The sequence below is a fragment of the Heterodontus francisci genome, chromosome 1, assembly GCF_036365525.1.
Source record: "Heterodontus francisci isolate sHetFra1 chromosome 1, sHetFra1.hap1, whole genome shotgun sequence".
In the NCBI taxonomy this organism is placed as follows: Eukaryota; Metazoa; Chordata; class Chondrichthyes; order Heterodontiformes; family Heterodontidae; genus Heterodontus; species Heterodontus francisci.
Window position 1 is genome coordinate 38,001,286 of NC_090371.1, and position 23,365 is coordinate 38,024,650.

General features: G+C 44.3%; 1 protein-coding gene across 1 annotated transcript in view; it reads left to right on the forward strand.

Moving 5' to 3' along the window:
• The first annotated feature begins 1,704 nt into the window (after positions 1–1,704).
• Positions 1,705–23,365, forward strand: part of LOC137376078 (E3 ubiquitin-protein ligase TRIM39-like) — an 86,538-nt gene continuing 64,877 nt past the window's right edge. The window contains exon 1 of the mRNA XM_068044505.1: positions 1,705–1,872. Within this exon, the coding sequence (XP_067900606.1) occupies positions 1,705–1,872 (168 nt within the window). The remainder of the gene's footprint in view (positions 1,873–23,365) is intronic.

Consider the following 23,365-nt stretch of genomic DNA (forward strand, 5'->3'; position numbering starts at 1 on the left):
TACTCTCATCTTTCCCGACTTTGAGAGGTGAATTGGACATAGGCAGGGATGCAAAACAGATAGTCTTGCGACTGTTGCCTGGTAGACGCACGGGCCGATACTCAGTTTCGTTGATTTGAATAGAAGTGAACTTCAGGAAGATCTTTGATTCCCACCAAAAACCTCTGTTCCCTCGCCACCGGCTCCATCCCTCTCCCTGGCCCTGTTTGAGGCTAAACAGGCTGTTTGCAAACTTGGCATCCTACCTGACTCTCAGCGGAGTTTCCAACTCTATATTCTCTCCACCAACAGGACCGCCTACTTCCACCACTGTAACATGGTATGGTTCTGCCCCTAACTCAGCTTATTTGCGGCTGAAACCCTCATCCATGCTTTTGTTACCTCTAGATTTGACTATTACAATGCTCTCCTGGTCAGCCTCACACCTAACCCCACCATCACTCCACCCTCCACAACCCTGTAAACTTGAGCTCATCTACTGCCCTTATACTAACTCGCATCAAGTCACGTTCACCTATCACCCCTGTGCTCACTGACCTACTTAGCTCTCGGTCTGACAACACCTCAGTTTTAAAATTCTCATCCTTGATTTCAAATCCCTCCATGGCTTCACCCCTCCCTATTTCTGTAACCGCCTCCAGACCTACAACCCTCCAAGATCTCTACCATCTTTCACTTTTGGCCTCTTGCGCATCCCTGATTTTCATCACTCCATCATTGGTGGTCATGCCTTCAGCTGCCTAGGCCCTAAGCTCTGGAATTCCCTCCCTACGCCTCTTTGCCTTTCTACCTCTGCTTCTTTAAAATGCCTGCTAAAACCCATCTCTTTAACTAAGCCTTTGGCTACTTGTTCTAATATCTTCTTATGTGGCTTGGTGTTAAATTTTGTCTGATTAGGCTGCTGCTTTACGACATCATGGGCGCTATATAAATGCAAATTGTTGTGTTGTATAACAGTTGGCCAATGTGATTCCATTCCACCGGATCTGTGTCTCCACCATTGTCCAATTTCACCCTGACTGAACTTACTGGACCTCCACAGGCAGTCTTCCTGGCCCCAGTTAAGTCCTGGGAGTGGCAGTGGGGTTACTGCATCAGGCAATGGGGCTGGGATGCGTTCACCAGGGCTGTGAAGTTGGGGGGGGTACTCCCGCTCCTCCTGGCTCCACAGAAAGATTTTTAAAAATCTAAAAAAATTTACCTTTCCGTGACGAACATGCTGGGGGTGGGGGGGGGGGGACCTCTGAAGAATCCTGGATTGTTGCGGACGAGAAGGGTGCGCCTAATCCGTGTTTTAGGAGCCTGCCTAGGAAGCTTATAAAAAGTAGTCCCCACGAATTCAGCAGTGAGACAATCACTTGTGCACATCAGACATCACAGAGAAGACAACATGGTTAAGTTGGTACGCTTCATACTTGTCTTACACTCGAAAAACAAAGACATACAAATTTCTACCAGTTGGTGTTTCTCCCACTCTGCTTTCTGACAGTATAAGCATCCTGCAAACAGAAGTAGCAATTTGTTGTCTTCCTTAGTGCTATAAAAATAGCAGAAATACTTTTATCAGAGGGGAACGGAAGGGCAGAGAATGTGGATACATTATGCTAACTGTGCAGAGAACACGCAACAGCAAAAGAATCCGCGGAAGCTCCTTGTGTAGTAGCAACCTGAATAGTTGCACAGAGAAAGTAGCCTTAAAGAACCATGTCGGATGAAGGCTTCACTCAGAACACAAATTGCTCCAAGCACAATGAAGACTTCAAGCTTTACTGTCAGGAGGACGACGTTCCTGTATGCATCATCTGTATTGTGGCTGGGCGGCATAAAACCCACTCGGTGGTTACTTTGAACAAAATGTTCCAACTTGCTAAGGTAAAGGATAATTCCTGGAACTATTTCTTCTGTCACTTGTCATTTAGGCTCATCTAGCTCACAACATGTTAATCGGGTTCCTACCACCACCCCCCACCAGCCCCCCTCCCCCCGCCCCTTACATTCTGTGTCTTTGCTTCAGTGATGTCCTCTAGCCACAAGATAACACTCGTCTATCCACCATATCTCGGACTTTGACTTATTCCCTGTTCCCATCCAGTCCCTGTTGTGGGCAATATTCCAGTCATGGGGGCTGAGACTTCAGGGTCCCCCTGCTATGTTGCCACTGGAGAAACCGTTAACACTGTCCATAGCCCAGGGAGAAGGTCTTATTGATAATAGGAGGGAGCTGCCCACACTTGCAGAGGTGTAACAGAGGCGTCCCTCCCCAAGTGCCCAGTGGAAAATCAGAGTGACAACCTACTATTTGGATAGGTTGTGGGGAGGAATGGTGGGGGGGTAGTGGGGGTAACCGAGGGTCTTAGAACTCTGTGGATGAAAGGAAATGTAACAGGGAAGCACAGTAATTGATCCTGTGGGACCTTTGTTTCCTACATCTGGTTAGGCAGGGACGAAAGTAACAGCTTACAGCAGAGTGTGAGCTTGACAATTCGGTGCAGTGAAGGAGGAGGTGCTGCTCTGACAGAGCTAAAGCTCGGATGCATTAATTAGGTGGGCAGGCAAGTAAGAATATTCCAGAAATAGAGGGTAAATTAGAGACAGTAGCAAGAGTTTGAAGAGCTGGCGGGAGTGAATCGGTGGGTTCAGAACATTCTAAAGAAAATTGAAGCATGACGTAACAGGAAAGAAGGTAATTGATTGGTTGGTAAGTATTTTCTCTTCTTCCCTTATCTAAAGGAGAGAATTATAATTGGGATAAATATCACATTAATAGAAATATTAAGATCAAAGAACAAAGAAAAATACAGCACAGGAACAGGTCCTTCGGCCCTCCAAGCCTGCGCCGATCCAGATCCTCTATCTAAACATGTTGCCTATTTTCTAAGGGTCTGTATCTCTTTGCTTCCTGCCCATTCATGTATCTGTCTAGATACATCTTAAAAGACGCGATCGTGCCCGCGTCTACCACCTCCGCTGGCAACGCGTTCCAGGCATCCACCACCCTCTGCGTAAAGAACTTTCCACGCATATCCCCCCTAAACTTTTCCCCTCTCACTTTGAACTCGTGACCCCTAGTAATTGAATCCCCCACTCTGGGAAAAAACTTCTTGCTATCCACCCTGTCTATACCTCTCATGATTTTGTACACCGCAATCAGGTCCCCCCTCAACCTCCGTCTTTCTAATGAAAATAATCCTAATCTACTCAACCTCTCTTCATAGCTAGCGCCCTCCATACCAGGCAACATCCTGGTAAACCTCCTCTGCACTCTCTCCAAAGCATCTACATCCTTTTGGTAATGTGGCGACCAGAACTGCACGCAGTATTCCAAATGTGGTCGAACCAAAGTCTTATACAACTGTAACATGACCTGCCAACCCTTGTACTCAATACCCCGTCCGATGAAGGAAAGCATGCCGTATGCCTTCTTGACCACTCTATTGACCTGCGTTGCCACCTTCAGGGAACAATGGACCTGAATATAAGCACAAGCAGGACTAAAGGCATTAATTAAAATCTAATTAGGAAAATAATTAATTAATTTGTTAATTAAAACACAATAAGGATGGAAGGGCAGGTGATGTGTTGCAGCTATAGTAAGTGGGAGCTGTTGGACAGCAGTGTGATCCATGGCAACCACACCTGCAGTTCATGTTTGTGTCTTGAGGAACTTTGGCTCAGAGTTAATGAGCTTCACACACGACGCTGCATCAGGGAGGAGGAAAGTTACCTGGACATTTTGTTCCAGAAGGCAGTCACACCACTTAGGCTAGGGTCTTCTGATTTGGTCTGTGGTCAGTGTGTGACTGCAAGTGAGGCAGGTAAGGGGATTGAGAAGGCAGCACTGGAGCAGCCTCAGCCCTTGCAATTGTCCAAAAGATTCGAGGTTCTTGCAGCTTGTGTGGACGACAGCAGGGGCTGCAGGGTGGGTGAGCAAACTGAGCATGGCACCATGGTGCAGGGAGCCTTTCAAGTTGGGGAAATAAATAGAAATGTAGTGGCAGTAGGGGACAATATAGTCAGGCGGATAGACACCGTTCTCTGCAGCTGAGAGTGATAGTCCAGACGACTGTGTCACCTGCCCAGTTCGGCACATATCCTCAGGGCTGGAGAGGAACTTGCAGTGGCAGGGGGAGGATCTAGTTGTCGTGGTCCACGTGGGTACCAACGTCATAGATAGGACAAGGAAAGAGATTCTGCATAGGGATTATGAGCAGCTAGGGGCTAAATTAAAACTCAGAACCACAAAGGTGATAATCTTTAGATTACTACCTGAGCTACGAGCGAATTGGCATAGGGTAAATAAAATTAGAGAGTTGAATGCGTGGCTCAAAGATTGGTGTGAGAGAAATGGATTTTGATTCATGGGGCACTGACATCAGTATTGGGGAAAGTGGGAGCTCTACCGTTTGGGCGGCTTTCAACTGAACCATGCTGGGACCAGTTTTCTGGTGAGTCATAAAACAAGAGCAGTAGGAAGGGCTTTAAACTAAATAGTGCGGGGGTGGGGCAAGGATCACGTGAGGCGATATGTGATAAATTGAAGAGAAAGAATAAGGCAAGACAACAGGGTAGCAAGATCGATAATGATAACCAGAGTGTGGCACAAAGGGACAGAGTGTAAAAACTGAAAAGTCCACTAGCAGATAAGGCCAGAGTCTGCAAGAATGGTAAAAAGACAGAATTAAAGGCTCTGTATCTGAATGCATGAAGCATTTGTAATAAAATGGATGAATTGATAGCATAAGTAGAAATAAATATGTATGACCTGATAGCCTTTTCAGAGACATGGGTGCAAGGTGACCAAGGCCGAGACCTGAATATTCAAGGGTATTTGACATTTTGGAAGGACAGGAAGCTAGGAAAAGGTGGTGGGTAGCTCTGTTAATTAAGGATGACATTTGTACAGTCGTGAGAAATTACAGTTCAGAAGATTAGGATGTTGAATTGGTTTGGGTAGACATAAGAAATAGCAAAGTGAAAAAGTCACTTGTGGGAGTAGTTTATAGGCCCCATAACAATAGCTACACTGTCGGACAGAGTATACAGAAAGAAATAATGGGCGTTTGTAAGAAAGGTACTGCAATAATTATGGGTGATCTTAATCTACATATAGATTGGATGAATCAGATTGTCAAAGGCTGCCTGGAAGATGAGTTCATAGAGTGTTTTTTTCTTAGAGCAGTACGTTCTAGATCCAACCAGGGAGAAGGCTATTTTAGAACTGGTAATGTGCAATGAGACAGGATTAATTAATGATCTCATACTAAAGGAGCCTCTTGGCAACATTGATCATAACATGATAGAACAGAGATATGTTCCATTGAGAAAGAAAGACTCTATGAGAAGGATGCACCATCCGTGGATAACTAAGGAAGTTAAGGATAGTATCAAATTGAAAGAAAAGGTGTACAATGCTGCAAAGATTAGTGGTAGGTCAGAAGATTGGACAGATTTTAGAAACCAGCAAAGGATGAATAAAAAAATAAGGAGGGAGAAATTAGAGTATGAGAAAAAGCTAGCTAGAAATGTAAAACAGGTAGTAAGAGTTTCGACAAGTATCTAAAAAGGCAAAGAGTAACAAAAGTGAGCATTGGTCCTTTAGAGGGTGAGACTGGGGAATTAATAATGGGATGCAAAGAAATAGCAGAAGCATTGAACAGTTATTTTGTGTCTGTCTTCACTGTAGAAAACACAAAAACTTCCAAGAATACTTGAAAAGCAAGAGTTAAAAGAGAGGGCAGAACTTAAAACAATCACAATCACTAGGGAAAAGGGACTGGGAAAATTATTAGCGCTAAAGGCTGACAGGTCCTCTGGACTTGATGGCCTGCATCCCAAAGTCTTAGAAGAAGTGGCTCCAGAGATAGTAGATGCATTGATTGTGATCTTTCAAAGTTCCCTAGATTCTGCGAAGGTCCCAGCAGATTGGAAAATCTCAAATGTTAACATCTCTATTCAAGAAAGAAGAGAGACAGAAAGCAGGAAACTATAGGCCAGATAGTCTAACATCTGTCGTAGGAAAAATGTTAGAATCCATTATTAAGGAGGATAGCAGGACATTTAGAAAATGACAATACGATCGGGCAGAGCCAATATGGTTTTGTGAAAGGGAAATCGTGTTTGATTAATTTGCTAGAGTTCTTTGTGGACGTAACAAGCAAGGTGGATAAAGGGGAACCTGTAGATGTGATGCATTTGGTTTCCAAAAGACATTCGATAAAGCGACACATCAAGGGTTACTACACAAGAAAGGAGCTCATGGTGTCAGGGGTAACATATTAACAAAGAACAAAGAATAGTACAGCACAGGAACAGGCCATTCGGCCCTCCAAGCCTGCGCCGATCTTGATGCCTGCCTAAACTAAAACCTTCTGCACTTCCGGGGACCATATCCCTCTATTCCCATCCTATTCATGTATTTGTCAAGATGTCTCTTAAACGTCGCTATCGTACCTGCTTCCACCACCTCCCCCGGCAGCAAGTTCCAGGCACTCACCACCCTCTGTGTAAAGAACTTGCCTCGCACATCCCCTCTAAATTTTGCCCCTCGCACCTTAAACCTATGTTCCATAGTAACTGACTCTTCCACCCTGGGAAAAATCTTCTGACTATCCACTCTGTCCATGCCACTCATAACTTTGTAAACCTCTATCATGTCGCCCCTCCACCTCCGTCGTTCCAGTGAAAACAATCCGAGTTTATCCAACCTCTCCTCATAGCTAATGCCCTCCAGACCAGGCAACATTCTGGTAAACCTCTTTTGTACCCTCTCCAAAGCCTCCACGTCCTTCTGGTACTGTGGCGACCAGAATTGCATGCAATATTCTAAGTGTGGCCTAACTAAAGTTCTGTACAGCTGCAGCATGACTTGCCAATTTTTATACTCTATGCCCCCGACAGCTGAAGGCAAGCATGCCGTATGCCTTCTTGACTACCTTATCCACCTGCGTTGCCACTTTCATTGACCTGTGGACCTGTATTCCCAGATCTCTCTGCCTGTCAATAGTCCTAAGGGTTCTGCCATTTACTTTATATTTCCCACCTGCATTAGACCTTCCAAAATGCATTACCTCACATTTGTCCAGATTAAACTCCATCTGCCATTTCTCCGCCCAAGTCTCCAACTGATCTATATCCTGCTGTATCCTCTGACAATCCTCATCACTATCCGCAGCTCCACCAACCTTTGTGTCGTCCGCAAACTTACTAATCAGACCAGCTACATTTTCCTCCAAATCATTTATATATACTACAATGAGCAAAGGTCCCAGCACTGATCCCTGCGGAACACCACTAGTCACAGCCCTCCATTCAGAAAAGCACCCTTCAACTGCTACCCTCTGTCTTCTGTGACCGAGCCAGTTCTGTATCCACCTTGCCAGCTCACCTCTGATCCCGTGTGACTTCACCTTTTGTACCAGTCTGCCATGAGGAACCTTGTCAAAGGCTTTTTTTGTGGAGGCGAGAAGGTGGCAGTGTCCCCTTCCCCCCATCATCCCACCCGATTTCATGCTCTCCCTGCCTCCAAACACGCCACAGGGGAGAGCATAAAATTCCCCTAAAAGAGTCTACAAAGGGATTTGGATTGGTTAAGTGAGTGGGCAAACGTTTGGCTGATCATGTATAATTAGAGAAAAGGTGAACTTGTCCACTTTGGCAGGAAGAATAGAAAAGCAGTGCACGATTTAAATGAGAAAAGATTGCAGAACTCTACAGTGCAGAGGGATCTGGATGTCCTGGTACATGAATCACAAAAAGTTAGCTTGCAGGTACAGCAAGTAATTAGGAAGGCAAATGGAATGTTGGCATTTGTTGCAAGGGGAATTGAGTATAAAAGTAGGGAACTGTTACTACTGCTGTGCAGGGCCTTTGTTGAAGTACTGTGTACAATTCTGGTCTCCTTACTTGAGAAAGGATATAATTGTATTAGAAGCAGTTCAAAGAAGGTTCACTCGACTGATTCCTGGGATGAAGGGGTTGTCTTATGATGAAAGGGATCAAGTTTGAGAAGATGAGGTAAATCGAAGAGTAGGGACAAGGCAAGAGAGAACGGTATTAATATGGGAAATGATAAACAGACCGTGACAGGAAGGGACAGTGCGTACAAATTTAAGAGTAAATCAGCAGACAAGGCTAGAGGTTACAAAAATAATAAAAGGACAAAGTTAAAGGCTCTGTATCTGAATGCACGAGCATTCGAAACAAAACAGATGAACTAATAGTGTAAATAGAAATAAATAAGTACGATCTGATAGCCATTACATAGACATGGCTGCAGAATGACATAGATTGGGACTGGAATATTGAAGGGTACATGACATTTAGAAAGGACAGGAAGCTAGGAAAAGGTGGAGGGGTGGGTGGCTCTGTTAATTAATGATGGTATTAGCGCAATAGAGAGGGATGACCTAAGTTCAGGAAACCAGGATGTAGAAGCAGCTTGGGTCAAGATGAGAAATGATGAAGGCAAGAAGTCACTTGTGGGAGTGGTGTACAGACCCCCTAACAGTAACCACATGGTAGGATGGGGTATAAAGGAAGAAATAATGGCTGCTTGTCAGAAAGGTACAGCGATAATCATGGGGGATTTTTAAAATTTATTTTTTATTATTTAGAGATACAGCACTGAAACAGGCCCTTTGGTCCACCGAGTCTGTGCCGACCATTAACCACCCATTTGTACTAATCCTACATGAATCCCATATTCCTACCACATCCCCTCAACTCCCCTACACCTACCTACACTAGGGGCAATTTTCAATGGCCAATTTACCTATCAACCTGCAAGTCTTTGGCTGTGGGAAGAAACCGGAGCACCCGGCGGAAACTCACGCAGTCACAGGGAGAACTTGCAAACTCCGCACAGGCAGTACCCAGAATCGAATCGGCGTTGCTGGAGCTGTGAGGCTGCGGTGCTAACCACTGCGTCACTGTGCCACCCTATTTTAATCTCCATAAAGACTAGCAAAGTCAGATGGGCAAAGGTAACCTAGATGAGGAGTTCATAGAATGTTTTCAGGATAGCCAACCAGAGAGCAGCCTAGACTTGGTATTTATTTATTTAGAGATACAGCACTGAAACAGGCCCTTCGGCCCACTGAGTCTGTGCCAACCATCAACCACCCATTTTATACTAATCCTACATTAATCCCATATTCCCTACCACATCCCCACAACTCTCCTACCACCTACCTACACTAGGGGCAATTTACAATGGCCAATTTACCTATCAACCTGCAAGTCTTTGGCTGTGGGTGGAAACTAGAGCACCCGGCAGAAACCCACACGGTCACAGGGAGAACTTGAAAACCCCACATAGGCAGTACCCAGAATCGAACCTGGGTTGCTGGAGCTGTAAGGCTGCGGTGCTAGCCACAGCACCACTGTGCCGCCCACATTTGTGCAACGAGATAGGAGTAATTAATGACCTCATAGTGAAGGCGCTCCTAGGCAGCAGCAATAATATGATTGAATTTTACATTCAGTTTGAGGGAGAGAGGATGTGGGTCTAAGACTAGTATTTTAAACTTTATCAGGGTAATTATGAGGGCACAAAAGCAGAGCTAGAAAAAGTGAACTGCCAATGTAGGTTAAGGGATAGGTCAATAGAGATGCATTGGCAGACATTTAAAGGGATATTTCAGAATACACAGATATATTACAATGAGGAAGAAAAATTCCAAGGGGAGGACCCACCATCTGTGGTTAACTAAAAAGTTAAAGATAGAATCAGACTTAAAGAAAAAGCATATAATTGCTCAAAGGTGGGCGGCAGGTCAGAAGATTGGACAGAATAGAAAAATCAGCAAAGAATGACGAAAAGATTAATAAGGAAGGTAAAATTAGAGTACGAGAGAAAGCTGGCTGGAAATATAAAAACAGCAAGAGTTTCTCTAGATATTTAAAAAAGAAGAGTTAACAAAATGAGTGTTGGTCCTATAGAAAGTGAGTCTGGGCAATTAATAAGGGAAAATAAGGAGTTGGTAGATTATTGAACAGGTATTTTGCATCGGTCTTCACCACAGAGGATACAAATAACATCCCAGAAATAGCTGTAAATTAGGAAATGGAAGGGAGGGAGGAACTCAAGAAAATTACAATCACCAGGGAAGTGGTACTGAGCAAATTGCTGTAGCTGTGGACTGACAAGTCCCCGGATCCTGATGGACTTCATTCTTGGGTCTTTAAAGAAGTGGCTACTTAGATAGTTGATGCGTTGGTTTTAATTTTCCAAAATTCCCTAGATTCAGGAAGGTTCCATTAGATTGGAAAATATCCAATGCAACTCCTTTTTCAAAAAGGGAGGGTGACAGAAAGCAGGAAACGACAGACCAGTTAGCTTAACATTTGTTATAGGGAAAATGTTAGAAGCTATTATTAAAGACATTAAAGGAGGGCACTTAGGAAAATTCACAGTAATCAGGCAGAGTCAACATGGTTTTATGAAAGGGAAATCATGTTTAACCAATTTATTGGAGTTCTTTGAAGAAGTAACATGTGCTGTGGATAAAGGGGAACCGGTGGATGTATCGTACTTAGATTTCCAGAAGGCATTTGATAAAGTGCCACATCAAAGGTTATGGCAGAAATTAAAAGCTCATGGTTTAGGGGGTAAAATATTGGCATGGGATAGAAGATTGGCTATCAAACAGGAATCAGACAGTTGGCATAAATGGGTAATTTTCTGGTTGGCAACATGTAACAATGTGTGTCACAGGGATCAGTGCTGGGGCCTTAACTTTTTACAATTTATATAAATTACTTGGATGAAGGGACTGAAGGTATGGTTGCTAAATTTGCTAATGACACAAAGATAGATAGGAGAGTAAGTTGTGAAGAGGATATAAGGAGGCCACAAGGGATATAGATTGGTTAAGTGAGGGAGCAAAGATCTGGCAAATGGAGTATAATGGGGAAAAGTGTGAAATTGTCCAATTTGGCAGGAAGAATAAAAAAGCATATTATCTAAATGGTGGGAGATTGCAGAGCTTTGAGATGCAGAGGGATTTGGGTGTATGAATTGCAAAAGGTTAGTATGCAGGTACAGCAAGTAATTAGGAAAGCCAATGGAATGTGATCATTTATTGCGAGGGGAATTGAATACAAAAGTAGGGAGGGTATGCTTCAGCTATACAGGGCATTGGTGAGACTACATCTGGAGTATTGTGTACAGTATTGGTCTCCTTATTCAAGGAAGGATGTAAGTGCATGGGAAGCAGTTCAGAGAAGGTTGACTAGCCAGGAATGGGCAGGTTGTTTTCTGTGGGAAGGTTGGACAGGCTAGGCTTGTATCTGCTGGAGTTAGAAGAGTGAGGGGTGACTTGATTGAAACATATAAGTTTCTGAGGGGTCTTGACAGGGTGTTTCCCCTTGTGGGAGAATCTAGAACTAGAGGTCGCTGTTTAAAAATAAGGGGTCGTCCACTGAAGACAGAGATGAGGAGAATTTTTTCTCTCAGAGGGTTGTGAGTCTTTGGAACTCTCTTTCTCAAAAGGCTGTGGAAGCAGAGTCTTTGAATATTTTTAAGGCAAAGGTAGTTAAATTCTTGATAAGCAAGAGGGTGAAAGGTTATCGCGGGGAGGTAAGAATGTGGAGTTGAGGTTACAATCAGATCAGCCATGATCTAGTTGAATGGCGGAGCAGGTTTGAGGGGCTGAGCGGCCTACTTTTGCTCCTAATTTGTATGTTCGCATGTTAGTATTAGCATGTAAGGTTGAGCAGGTTGGGTCTATACCCATTGGAGTTTAGAAGAATGAGAGATGATCTTACTGAAACGTTTAAGGGGCTGAGGGAACGTGACAGGGTGGATGCTGAGAGGATGTTTCCCCTTGTGGAGGAATCTAGAACAGTTTAAAAATTAGGGGTCTCTCATTTAAGATTGAGATGAGGGGAACTTTTTTTCTCTCAGGGGATCGTTAATCTCTGGAATTCTCTTCCTCAGAGAGCAGTGGAGGCTGGCTCATTGAATATATTCACGCCTGAGTTAGATTTTTGATCAACAAGGGAGTCAAGGGTTATGCAAAGCAGACAGGAAAACAGAGTTGGGACCACTATCAGATCAGCCATGATCTTAATGAATGGCAGAGCAGGTATGAGGGGCCAAATGGCCTACTCCAGTTCCTAGTTCTGGTCTTCTTGTGTTGGGTCCTTACTAGCCAACCCCACAATATAACCCACTCCTTCAGTCAGACATCACAGAATCACAGAATCACTGAATTGTTATAGCACAGCAGAAGAAGGCCATTCAGCCCATCGTGTCTGTACCAGCTCTCTGAATGAGCAAATAGTACTGAAGATCTGTGCTCCGGAACTTGCCGCGTCCCTAGCGAAGTTGTTCCAGTACAGCTACAACACTGGTATCTAACCAACAATGTAGAAAGTTGCCCAGGTATATCCTGTACATAAAAAGCAGGACAGGTCCAACCCAACCAATTACCACCCCTCAGCCTACACTCAATCACCAGTAAAGTGGGACAGGATTGGCAGCTAAAGTGGGACAGGAGGGACAGGATTGGCAGTTAAATGTTCCGGGATTTAGAAGCTTCAGACGGGATAGAGGGGGATGTAAAAGAGGTGGGGGAGTTGCATTACTGGTTAAGGAGAATATCACAGCTGTACTGCGGGAGGACACCACGGAGGGTTCATGCAGCGAGGCAATATGGATGGAGCTCAGGAATAGGAAAGGTGCAGTCACGATGTTGGGGGTTTACTACAGGCCTCCCAACAGCCAGCGGGAGGTAGAGGAGCAGATATGTAGACAGATTTTGGAAAGATGTAAAGGTTGTAGTGGTGGGTGATTTTAACTTCCCCTATATTGACTGGGACTCACTTAGTGCTAGGGGCTTGGATGGGGCAGAATTTGTAAGGAGCATCCAGGAGAGTTTCTTGAAACAATATGTAGATAGTCCAACTAGGGAAGGGGCCGTACTGGACCTAGTATTGGGGAATGAGCCCGGCTAAGTGGTCGAAGTCTCAGTTGGGGAGCATTTCGGGAACAGTGACCATAATTCCGTAAGTTTTAAGGTACTTGTGGATAAGGATAAGAGTAGTCCTCGGGTGAAGATGCTAAATTGGGGGAAGGCTAATTATAACAATATTAGGCAGGAAATGAAGAATTTAGATTGGGGGCGGCTGTTTGAGGGTAAATCAACATCTGACCTGTGGGAGTCTTTCAAATGGCAGTTGATTAGAATCCAGGACCAGCATGTTCCTGTAAGGAAGAAGGATAAGTTTGGCAAGTTTCGGGAACCTTGGATAACGAGGGATATTGTGAGCCTAGTCAAAAAGAAAAAGGAAGCATTCGTAAGGACTAGAAGGCTGGGAACAGACAAAGCCCTTGAGGAATATAAAGACAGTAGGAAGGAACTTAAGCAAAGAGTCAGGAGGGCTAAGAGGGGTAATGAAAAGTCATTGGCAAACAGGATTAAGGAGAATTCCAAGGCTTTTTATACATATATAAAGAGCAAGAGGGTAAAAGAGCTGCGCTGCCTGAGAACATGGTGGAGCCAGGTTCAATTGAAACATTCAAAAAGGAATTAACCAGTTATATGAATGTGCAGGGTTATGGGGAGAAGGCAGGGGAATGGAACTGAGGGAGTTGTTATTTTAGACAGCTGGTGTGGACATGACGGACCGAATGACCTTTTTCTGCACTGTAACAATTCTGTGATTCAGTGATTCTGTGAAAAGGATGACCCCTACTTTTAAAACAGTGCCCCCTAGTTCTGGACTCACTCACAAGAGGAAACATCCTCTCCACATCCACCTTGCTTAGACCGTTCAGGATCTCATAAACTTCAATCAAGTCTCCCCTCACTCTTCCAAACTCCAGTGAAAACAAGCCTAATTTGTCCAACCTTTTTTTCATAAGACAACCTGCAGATACCAGGTAGCAACCTAGTAAACCTCCTTTGAACTGTCTCCAATGCATTTACATCCTTCCTTAAATAAGGAGACTAAAACTGCACACAGTATTCGAGATGTGGTCTCACCAATGCCCTGTATAACTGAAGAATAACATCCTTACTTTTATTTTCAATTCCTCTCATAATAAAGGACAGCATTCTATTAGCCTTCTTTATTACCTGCTGTACCTACATACTAACTTTTTGTGACTCCTGCATTAGAACACCTAGACTTCAGAATTCTGCAGTCATTCTCCGTTTAATACTCTGTTTTTTTATTCTTCCTGCCAAAGTGAACAACTTCACATTTCCCACATTATACTCCATCTGCCAGATTTTTGCCCACTCACTCAACCTATCTAAATCGGTCTGCAACCTCCTGTACCCTTGACAACATACTTTCCTACCACTAAAAACTAAGGTGCAGGTGCAGCAAGCAATTAGGAAGCCTAATGGTATGTTAGCCTTTATCGCAAGAGGATTTGAGTACAGGAGTAGTGAAGTCTTGCTTCAATTGTATAGAACCTTGGTTCGACCGCACATGGAGTACTGTGTGCAGTTTTGGTCCCCTTACCTTAGGAAGGATATTATTGCCATAGAGGGAGTACAATGAAGATTTACCAGACTTGTTCCCAGGATGGCAGGACTGTCCTATGATGAGAGACTGGGGAAACTGGGCCTGTGTTCTCTAGAGTTTCAAAGAATGAGAGGTGATCTCATTGAAATCTACAAAATACTTAAAGGGATAGACAGGGCAGATGTAGGAAGATGACTCCCCTGGTTGGGGAGTCTAGAACCAGGGGACACAATTTCAAAATAAGGGGGAATCCACTTAGGACAGAGATGAGGAGAAATTTCTTTACTCAAAGGGTTGTGAATCTTTGACACTCTCTACCCCAGAGGACTGTGGCAGCTCAGTCATTGAGTATGTTTAAAGCAGGGATTGACAGATTTCTGAATACAAATGACATAAGGAGATATGGGGATAGTGTGAGAAAAAGGCATTGAAGTGGATGGTCAGCCATGATCATATTGAATGGCGGGGCAGACACGATGGGCTGAATGGCCTACTCTTTCTCCTTTTTTCCTATGTTCCTATCTTTGTGTCATCTGCAAACTTAGCTACCATGCCATCGCTCCCCTCATCTAAGTCATTGATATAAATCGTGAAAAGTTGAGGCCCCAGCACCGACCCCTGTAGGATTCCACTCGTCACAACCTGCCAATCAGAAAAGGACCGATTTATGCATACTCTCTGTTTTCTGCCAGCCAGCCAATCTTCTGTCCATGCTAATATGTTACCCCCTACACCATGAGCTCCTACTTTCTGCAATAACCTTTTAGCCGTGAATGGTGGTGGACAATTAAACAACTAACTGGAGGAGGTGGCTCCACAAATATCCCCATCCTCAATGATGGGGAAGCCCAGCACATCAGTGAGAAAGATAAGGCACAAGCATTTGCAACAATCTTCAGCCAGAAGTAAGAGTTGATGATCCATCTCAGCCCCCTCCTGAAGTCCCCAGCATTACAGATGCCAGACATCAGCCAATTCAATTCACTCCGCGTGATATCAAGAAACGACTGAAGGCACTGGATACTGCAAAGGCTATGGGTCCTGACAATATTCCGGTAATAGTACTGAAGGTTTGTGCGCCAGAACTTGCTGCGCCCCTAGCCAAGCTGTTCCAGTATAGCTACAATACTGGCATCTACCCTGCAATTTGGAAAATTGCCCAGGTATGTCCTGTACACACAAAGCAGGACAAGTCCAACCCAGCCAATTATCGCCCCATCAGTCTACTCTCAATCATCAGCAAAGTGATGGAAGGTGTCATCAACAGTGTCATCAAGCAGCACTTGCTTAGCAATAACCTGCTCAGTGATGCTCAGTTTGGGTTCCGACAGGGCCACTCAGCTCCCGAGCTCATTACAGCCTTGGTTCAAACATGGACAAAAGAGCTGAACTCAAGAGGTGAGGTGAGAGTGACTGCCCTTGACATCAAGGCAGCATGTGACCAAAAATTGCATCAAGGAGCCCTAGCAAAACTGAGGTCAATGGGAATCAGGGGGAAAACTCTCTGCTGGTTGGAGTCATACCTAGCGCAAAGGAAGATGGCTGTGGTTGTTAGAGGTTAATCATCTGAGCTCCAGGATATCACTGCAGGAGTTCCTCAGGGTAGTGTCCTCGGCCCAACCATCTTCAGCTGCTTCATCAATGACCTTCCTTCAATCATAAGGTCAGAAGTGGGTATGTTCGCTAATGATTGCACAATGTTCCACACCATTTGCGACTCCTCAAATACTGAAGCAGTCCGTGTAGAAATGCAGCAAGACCTGGACAATATCCAGGCTTTGGCTGATAAGTGGCAAGTAACATTCGCGCCACACAAGTGCCAGGCAATGACCATCTCCAACAAGAGAGAATCTAACCATCTCCCTTTGACTTTCAATGGCATTACCATTGCTGAATCCCCCACTATCAACATCCTAGGAGCTACCATTGACCAGAAATTGAACTGGAGTAGCCATATAAATACCATGGCTACAAGAGCAGGTCAGAGGCTAGGAATCCTGCAGCGAGTAACTCACCTCCTGACTCCCCAAAGCCTGTCCACCATCTACAAGGCACAAGTCAGGAGTGTAATGGAATACTCTCCACTTGTCTGGATGGGTGCAGCTCCAACAACACTCAAGAAGCTCGACACCATCCAGGACAAAGCAGCCCACTTGATTGGCACACCATTCACAAACATTCACTCCTTCCACCACCAACTACAGTGGCAGCAGTGTGTACCATCTACAAGCTGCACTGCAGCAACGCACCAAGGCTCCTTAGACAGCACCTTCCACACCAGCGACCTCTACCACCTCGAAGGACAAGAGCAGCAGATGCATGGGAACACCACCACCTGTAAATTCCCCTCCAAGTCACACACCATCCTGACTTGGAACTATATCGCCGTTCCTTCACTGTCGCTGGGTCAAAATCCTGGAACTCCCTTCCTAACAGCACTGTGAGTGTACCTACCTCACATGGACTGCAGTGGTACAAGAAGGCAGCTCACCACCACCTTCTCAAGGGCAATTAGGGATGGGCAATAAATGCTGGCATAGCCAGCGACACCCACATCCCATGAATGAATTAAAAAAAAGGCACCTTGTCAAATGCCTTCTGGAAAACCAAGTCAACGGGCTCCCGGTTATTCACAGCATATGTCACTCCTTCAAAGAACTCCAAACAATTAGTTAAACATAATTTCCCTTTCACAAAACCATGCTGACTATTCCCGATTACCCGAGTTTTTCTAAGCGCTTAGCTATAAACCCCTTAATGATCGATTCTAACATTTTCCCCATGACAGATGTCAAGCTAACTGACCTATATTTACCTGTTTTCTGTGCACCCTCCTCCCTCCCGCCTCTTGAATAGAGGGGTTATATTTGCTCCTTTCCAGTCTAATGGAACCTTACCAGAATCTAGCGAATTTTGAAAAATTAACACCAACACATCTACTACCACATTCACCATCTCTTTTAAGACCCTAGGATGAAGTCCTAGGGACTTGTCAGCCCACAGCACCATCAGTTTGATCAGTACTGCTTCCCTGGTGATTGCAATTTCACCAAGCTCCTCTCTTCCTTCCACCTCCTGAATTCAGAACTAGAATTCAGCAAAGGAGGACAAAGGGATTGTTTAAGAAGGGGAAAATAGAGTATGAGAGTAAGCTTGCAGAGAACATAAAAACTGACTGTAAAAGTTTCTAGAAATATCTGACGAGAAAAAGATTAGTGAAGACAAATGTGGGTCCCTTACAGTCAGAAATGGGGAACACAGAAATGGCAGACCAGATAAAAACATACTTTGGTTCTGTCTTCACAAAGGAGGATACAAATTACCTCCCAGAAATGTTGGGGAACATACGGTCTAGTGAGAAGGAGGAACTGTATGAAATCAGTATTAGTAGGGAAATGTTGTTAGGGAAATTGATGGGATTGAAGGCTGATAAATCCCCCGGGCCTGATAATCTACATCCCAGAATACTTAAGGAAGTGGCCCTAGAAATAGTAGATGCATTGCTGGTTATTTTTCAAAACTCTATTGACAGTGGAACAGTTCCAACGGATTGGAGGGTAGCTAATGTAACCCCACTATTTAAAAAAGGAGGTAGAGAGAAAACAGGGAATTATAGACTGGTTAATCGGACATCAATAGTGGGCAAAATGCAAGAGTCCATTATAAAAGATATAATAGCAGAGCACTTAGAAAACAAAGACAGTATTGGACAAATTCAACATGGATTTACGAAAGGGAAATCATGCTTGACAAATCTACTGAAATTCTTTGAGGATGTAACTGGTAGAATAGATAAGGGAGAACCAGTGGATGTGGTGTATTTGGACTTTCAGAAGGCTTTCGATAAGATACCACATAAGAAATTAACGTGCAAAATTAAAGTGCATGGAATTGGGGGTAGAGAACTGGATGGCAACCAGGAAACAAAGAGTAGGAATAAACGGGTCTTTTTCCAAGTGACAGGCAGTGACTAGTGGGGTATCGCAGGGATCAGTACTAGGACCCCAGCTATTCACGATATATATTAATGATATAGATGAGGGAATTAAATGGAATATCTCCATGTTTGCAGACGATACAAAGCTGGGTGGGAGTGTGAGCTGTGAGGAGGATGCAGAGACCTCCAGTGTGATTTGGACAGGTTGAGTGAGTGGGCAAATACATGGCAGATGCAGTATGTGGATAAATGTGAGGTTATCCACTTTGGTGGCAAAAACAGGAAGGCAGATTATTATCTGAACGGCGATAGATTGGGAAAGGGGGAGGCGCAGCGAGACCTGGGTGTCCTTGTGCACCAGTCGTTGAAAGTAAACATGCAGGTGCAGCAGGCAGTTAAGAAGGCAAATGGTATGTTGGCCTTCATAGCGAGAAGATTCGAGTACAAGAGCAAGGATGTCTTGCTACAATTATACAAGGTCTTGGTGAGACCACATCTGGAGTATTATATGCCGTTTTGGTCTCCTTATCTGAGGAAGGATGTTCTTGCTATGGAGGGAGTGCAGTGAAGGTTCACCAGACTGATTCCTGGGATGGTAGGACTGATGTATGAAGAGAGATTGGGTGGATTAGGCTTGTATTCGCTAGAGTTTAGAAGAATGAGAGGGGATCTCATAGAAACCTACAAAATTCTAACAGGACTGGACAGACTAGATGCAAGAAGGATGTTCCTGATGGCGGGGGAGTCCAGGACCAGGGGTCACAGTCTAAGAATAAGGGGTAAACCATTTAGGACTGAGATGAGGAGGGATTTCTTCACCCAGAGAGAGGTGAACCTCTGGAATTCTCTACCACAGAAAGCAGTTGAGGCCAAATCATTAAATATGTTCAAGAAAGAGTTAGATATTGTTCTTAGGGCTAATGGGATCAAGGGAACGGGGAGAAAGCTGGAACAGGGTACTGAGTTTGGATGATCATCCATTATCGCATTGAATGGTGGTGCAGGCTCGAAGGGCCAAATGGCCTACTACTGCTCCTATTTTTCTATGTTTCTATGAATTACTGCTATTGCTGGAATGTTTTTTGTATCCTCTATAGTGAAGAAGGGCGGTACAGTGGTGCTGTGGTTAGCACTGCAGCCTCACAGCTCCAGCGACCCGGGTTCAATTTTGGGTACTGCCTGTGTGAAGTTTGCAAGTTCTCCCTGTGTCTGCGTGGGTTTTCGCTGGGTACTCCGGTTTCCTCCCACCACAAAAGACTTGCAGGTTGATAGGTAAATTGGCCATTATAAATTGCCCCTAGCATAGGTAGGTGGTAGGGGAATATAGGGACAGGTGGGGATGTGGTAGGAATATGGGATTAGTGTAGGATTAGTATAAATGGGTGGTTAATGGTCGGCACAGACTCGGTGGGCCGAAGGGCCTGTTTCAGTGCTGTATCTCTAAATCTATATCTAAATCTAAAAATCCTCCTGTCCCTCGCTGCTGTCCAAAACAGATGACCCTGTTCTAAGATGTGTGACTGTCTTCCAGAACAAAATGTCCAGGTATTTCTCCCCCTCCCTTATGTTGCGCAGTGTTTGCAGTTTGGCTTCCAGATCAATAATCCTAATCCGGAATTCCTCCAGTTGCTCACGCTTTCTGCAGACGTGTTTGTCCTAGATTGCCTTGGCATCTAAAAGCTCCCACGTACCGTAGCTGCAACATAACACCTGTCCTGCCATTGTTACTTATGCAATTAGTTAATTTACTTTAATTACTTTCTTAATTAATTTAGAATAATTCCTATGTCTAGTTGAATTTACTGGGTTTATTAAATGCTAGTACCACCTACAACTGAAGTTATACTTTTTTTAATTACACTGATATGTATTTTAGGTATTTATTTTAATAATTTTACCTTTTCTTTATTTTATTTTATATTTTATTTATTTTATTTTCAAGTGTTAGTTCTTTTTATAGATCTACCCTAACTTTGGTGTCCTAAGCGAGCTATTCACACACAGTGCTTTGCATAAAGCACTTACTGGCCAATCAACTTACTAGTTTCCTGTGATGTCACAGTTATTTTCTCGCTCAGTTTCTCCAGCAGCTGAAATGGCTCTGGGCGACTGGCTCTGCTCCGCTCCAGGTAGGTAAGGCCATGCTCCGATCCCTGGGCTGTGCTTATGGCACTCCCGGCTCCTGACTGCCGCTGCTCTGCTCCAGGTAGGTAAGGCCGCTCTCCAATCCGGGGCTGTATTCAAATAGATAAGGCCACACTCCGATCCCTGGGCTGTATTTATGGCACTTCCAGCTCCTGACTGCCTCTACTCTGCTCCAGGTACACAAGAAGCACAAGAAATACAAGAAATAGGAGCAGAAGTAGACCATATGGCCCATCGAGCCTGTTCCGCCATTCAATATGATCATGGCTGATCTTGGGCTTCAATTCCACTTTACTGTCCACTCCCTATATCCTTTGACTCCCTGCGAGACCAAAAATCTATCTATTCCAGCCTTAGGTGTATTCAATGATGGAGCATCCACAACCCTCTGGGGTAGAGAATTCCAAAGATTCACAACTGTTTGAGTGCAGTAATTCCTCCTCATCTCAGTCCTGAATGATTGACCCCTTCTCCTGAGACTGTGTCCCCGTGTTCTAGATTCACTGACCAGTGGGAACAATCTCTCAGCTTCTATCCTATCAAGCTCTTTCAGAATCTTGTATGTCTCAATTAGATCGCTTCTCATTCTTCTAAACTCCAGAAAATATAGGCCCAATTTACTCAGCCTCTCATCATCTGATAACCCCCTCATCCCAGGGATCAATTTAGCTGCACCGCCTCCAGTGCAAGTATATCCTTTCTTAAATGTGGAGACCAAAACTGCACACAGTATTCCAGGTGCGGTCTCACCAAAGCCCAGTTCAGTTTTAGTAAGACTTCTTTATTCTAGAGTTCATTATAAAAGATGTAATAGCAGAGCACTTGGAAAACAATGACATGATCGGACAAATTCAACATGGATTTATGAAAGGGACATCATGCTTGACAAATCTACTGGAATTTTTTGAGGATGTAACTAGTAGAATAGATAAGGGAGAACCAGTGAATGTGGTGTATTTAGACTTTCAGAAGGCTTTTGATAAGGTCCCACATAAGAGAGTAGCATGCAAAATTAAAGCACATGGGATTAGGGTAAGGTACTGACATGGATAGAGAACTGGTTGGCAAACAGGAAACAAAGAGTAAGAATAAACGGGTCTTTTTCCGAGTGGCAGGCAGTGACTAGTGGGGTAACGCAGGGATAAGTGCTAGGTCCCCAGCTATTCACAATATATATTAACGATATAGAAGAGGGAATGAAATGTAATATATCCAAGTTTGCAGATGACACAAAGCTGGGTGGGAGTGTGAGCTGTGAGGAGGATGCAGAGAAACTCCAGTGTGATTTAGACAGGTTGAGTGAGTGGGCAAATACATGGCAGATGCAGTATAATGTGGATAAATGTGAGGTTATCCACTTTGGTGGCAAAAACAGAAAGGCAGATTATTATCTGAACGGCGATAGATTGGGAAAGGGGAAGGTGCAGCGAGACCTGGGTGCCCTTGTGCACAGTCACTGAAAGTAAGCATGCAGGTGCAGCAGACAGTTAAGAAGGCAAATGGTATGTTGGCCTTCACAGCGAGAAGATTTGAGTACAAGAGCAAGGATGTCTTGCTGCAATTTTACAAGGTTTTGGTGAGACCACATTTGGAATATTGTGTGCAGTTTTGGTCTCCTTATCTGAGGAAGGATGTTCTTGCAATGGAGGGAGTGCAGCGAAGGTTCACCAGACTGATTCCTGGGTTGGCAGGACTGAGGTATGAAGAGAGATCGGGTCAATTAGGCTTGTATTCACTAGAGTTTAGAAGAATGAGAGGGGATCTCATAGAAACCTACAAAATTCTAACAGGACTGGACAGACTAGATGCAGGAAAGATGTTCCCCATGGCGGGGGAGTCCAGGACCAGGGATCACAGTCTAAGGATAAGGGGTAAGCCATTTAGGACTGAGATGAGGAGAGATTTCTTCACCCAGAGATTGATGAACCTGTGGAATTCACGGAAGGCAGATGAGGCCAAATCATTAAATATATTCAAGAAAGAGCTAGATATAGTTCTTAGGGCTAATGGGATCAAGGGATACCGGGAGAAGGCGGGAACAGGTTACTGAGTTTGGATGATCAGCCATGATCCTATTGAATGGCGGAGCAGGCTCAAAGGGCCTACTCCTGCTCCTATTTTTCTATGTTTCTATGTTTCCATTCCTGTACTTTTATTCCTGTACTCCAATGCCCTTGTGATGAAAGCCAACATGCCATTTGCCTTCCTAATTGCCTGCACTTTGTGCACTCCTTGTTGGAGTACTCCCAAGTCTCTCTGAAGATCGAAACTCACCAGTTTCACACCTTTTAAAAAATATTCTGCTTTTCTAGTTTTATGACCAAAGTGAACAGCTTCACACTTCCCTACATTATACTCCATTTGCCATCTTGTTGCCCACTCACTTAACCTGTCTATATCTCTTTGCAGCCTCTCTACATCCTCCCCGAAGCTTACCTTTCCACCAAGCTTTGTATCATCAGCAAACTTAGATAGATTACTCTCTGTCTCTACATCCAAGTCATTAATATAGAGTGTAAATAGCTGAGGCCCCAGCATTGATCCTTGCGTTACCCCACTATTCACTGCCTGTCAACTTGAAAATTATACTCACTCTCTGCTTCCTGTCTGTTAACTTATCCTCTATCCACACTAATATATTACCCCCAGAAGCGCAAGGGGAGAGCCAACTGTGTAACAGCACCAACAACTAATTTTATCTGCAGCACCTGTGGAAGAGTCGGTCACTCTAGAATTGGCCTTTATAGCCACTCCAGGCACTGCTTCACAAACCACTGACCACCTCCAGGCGCTTATCCATTGTCT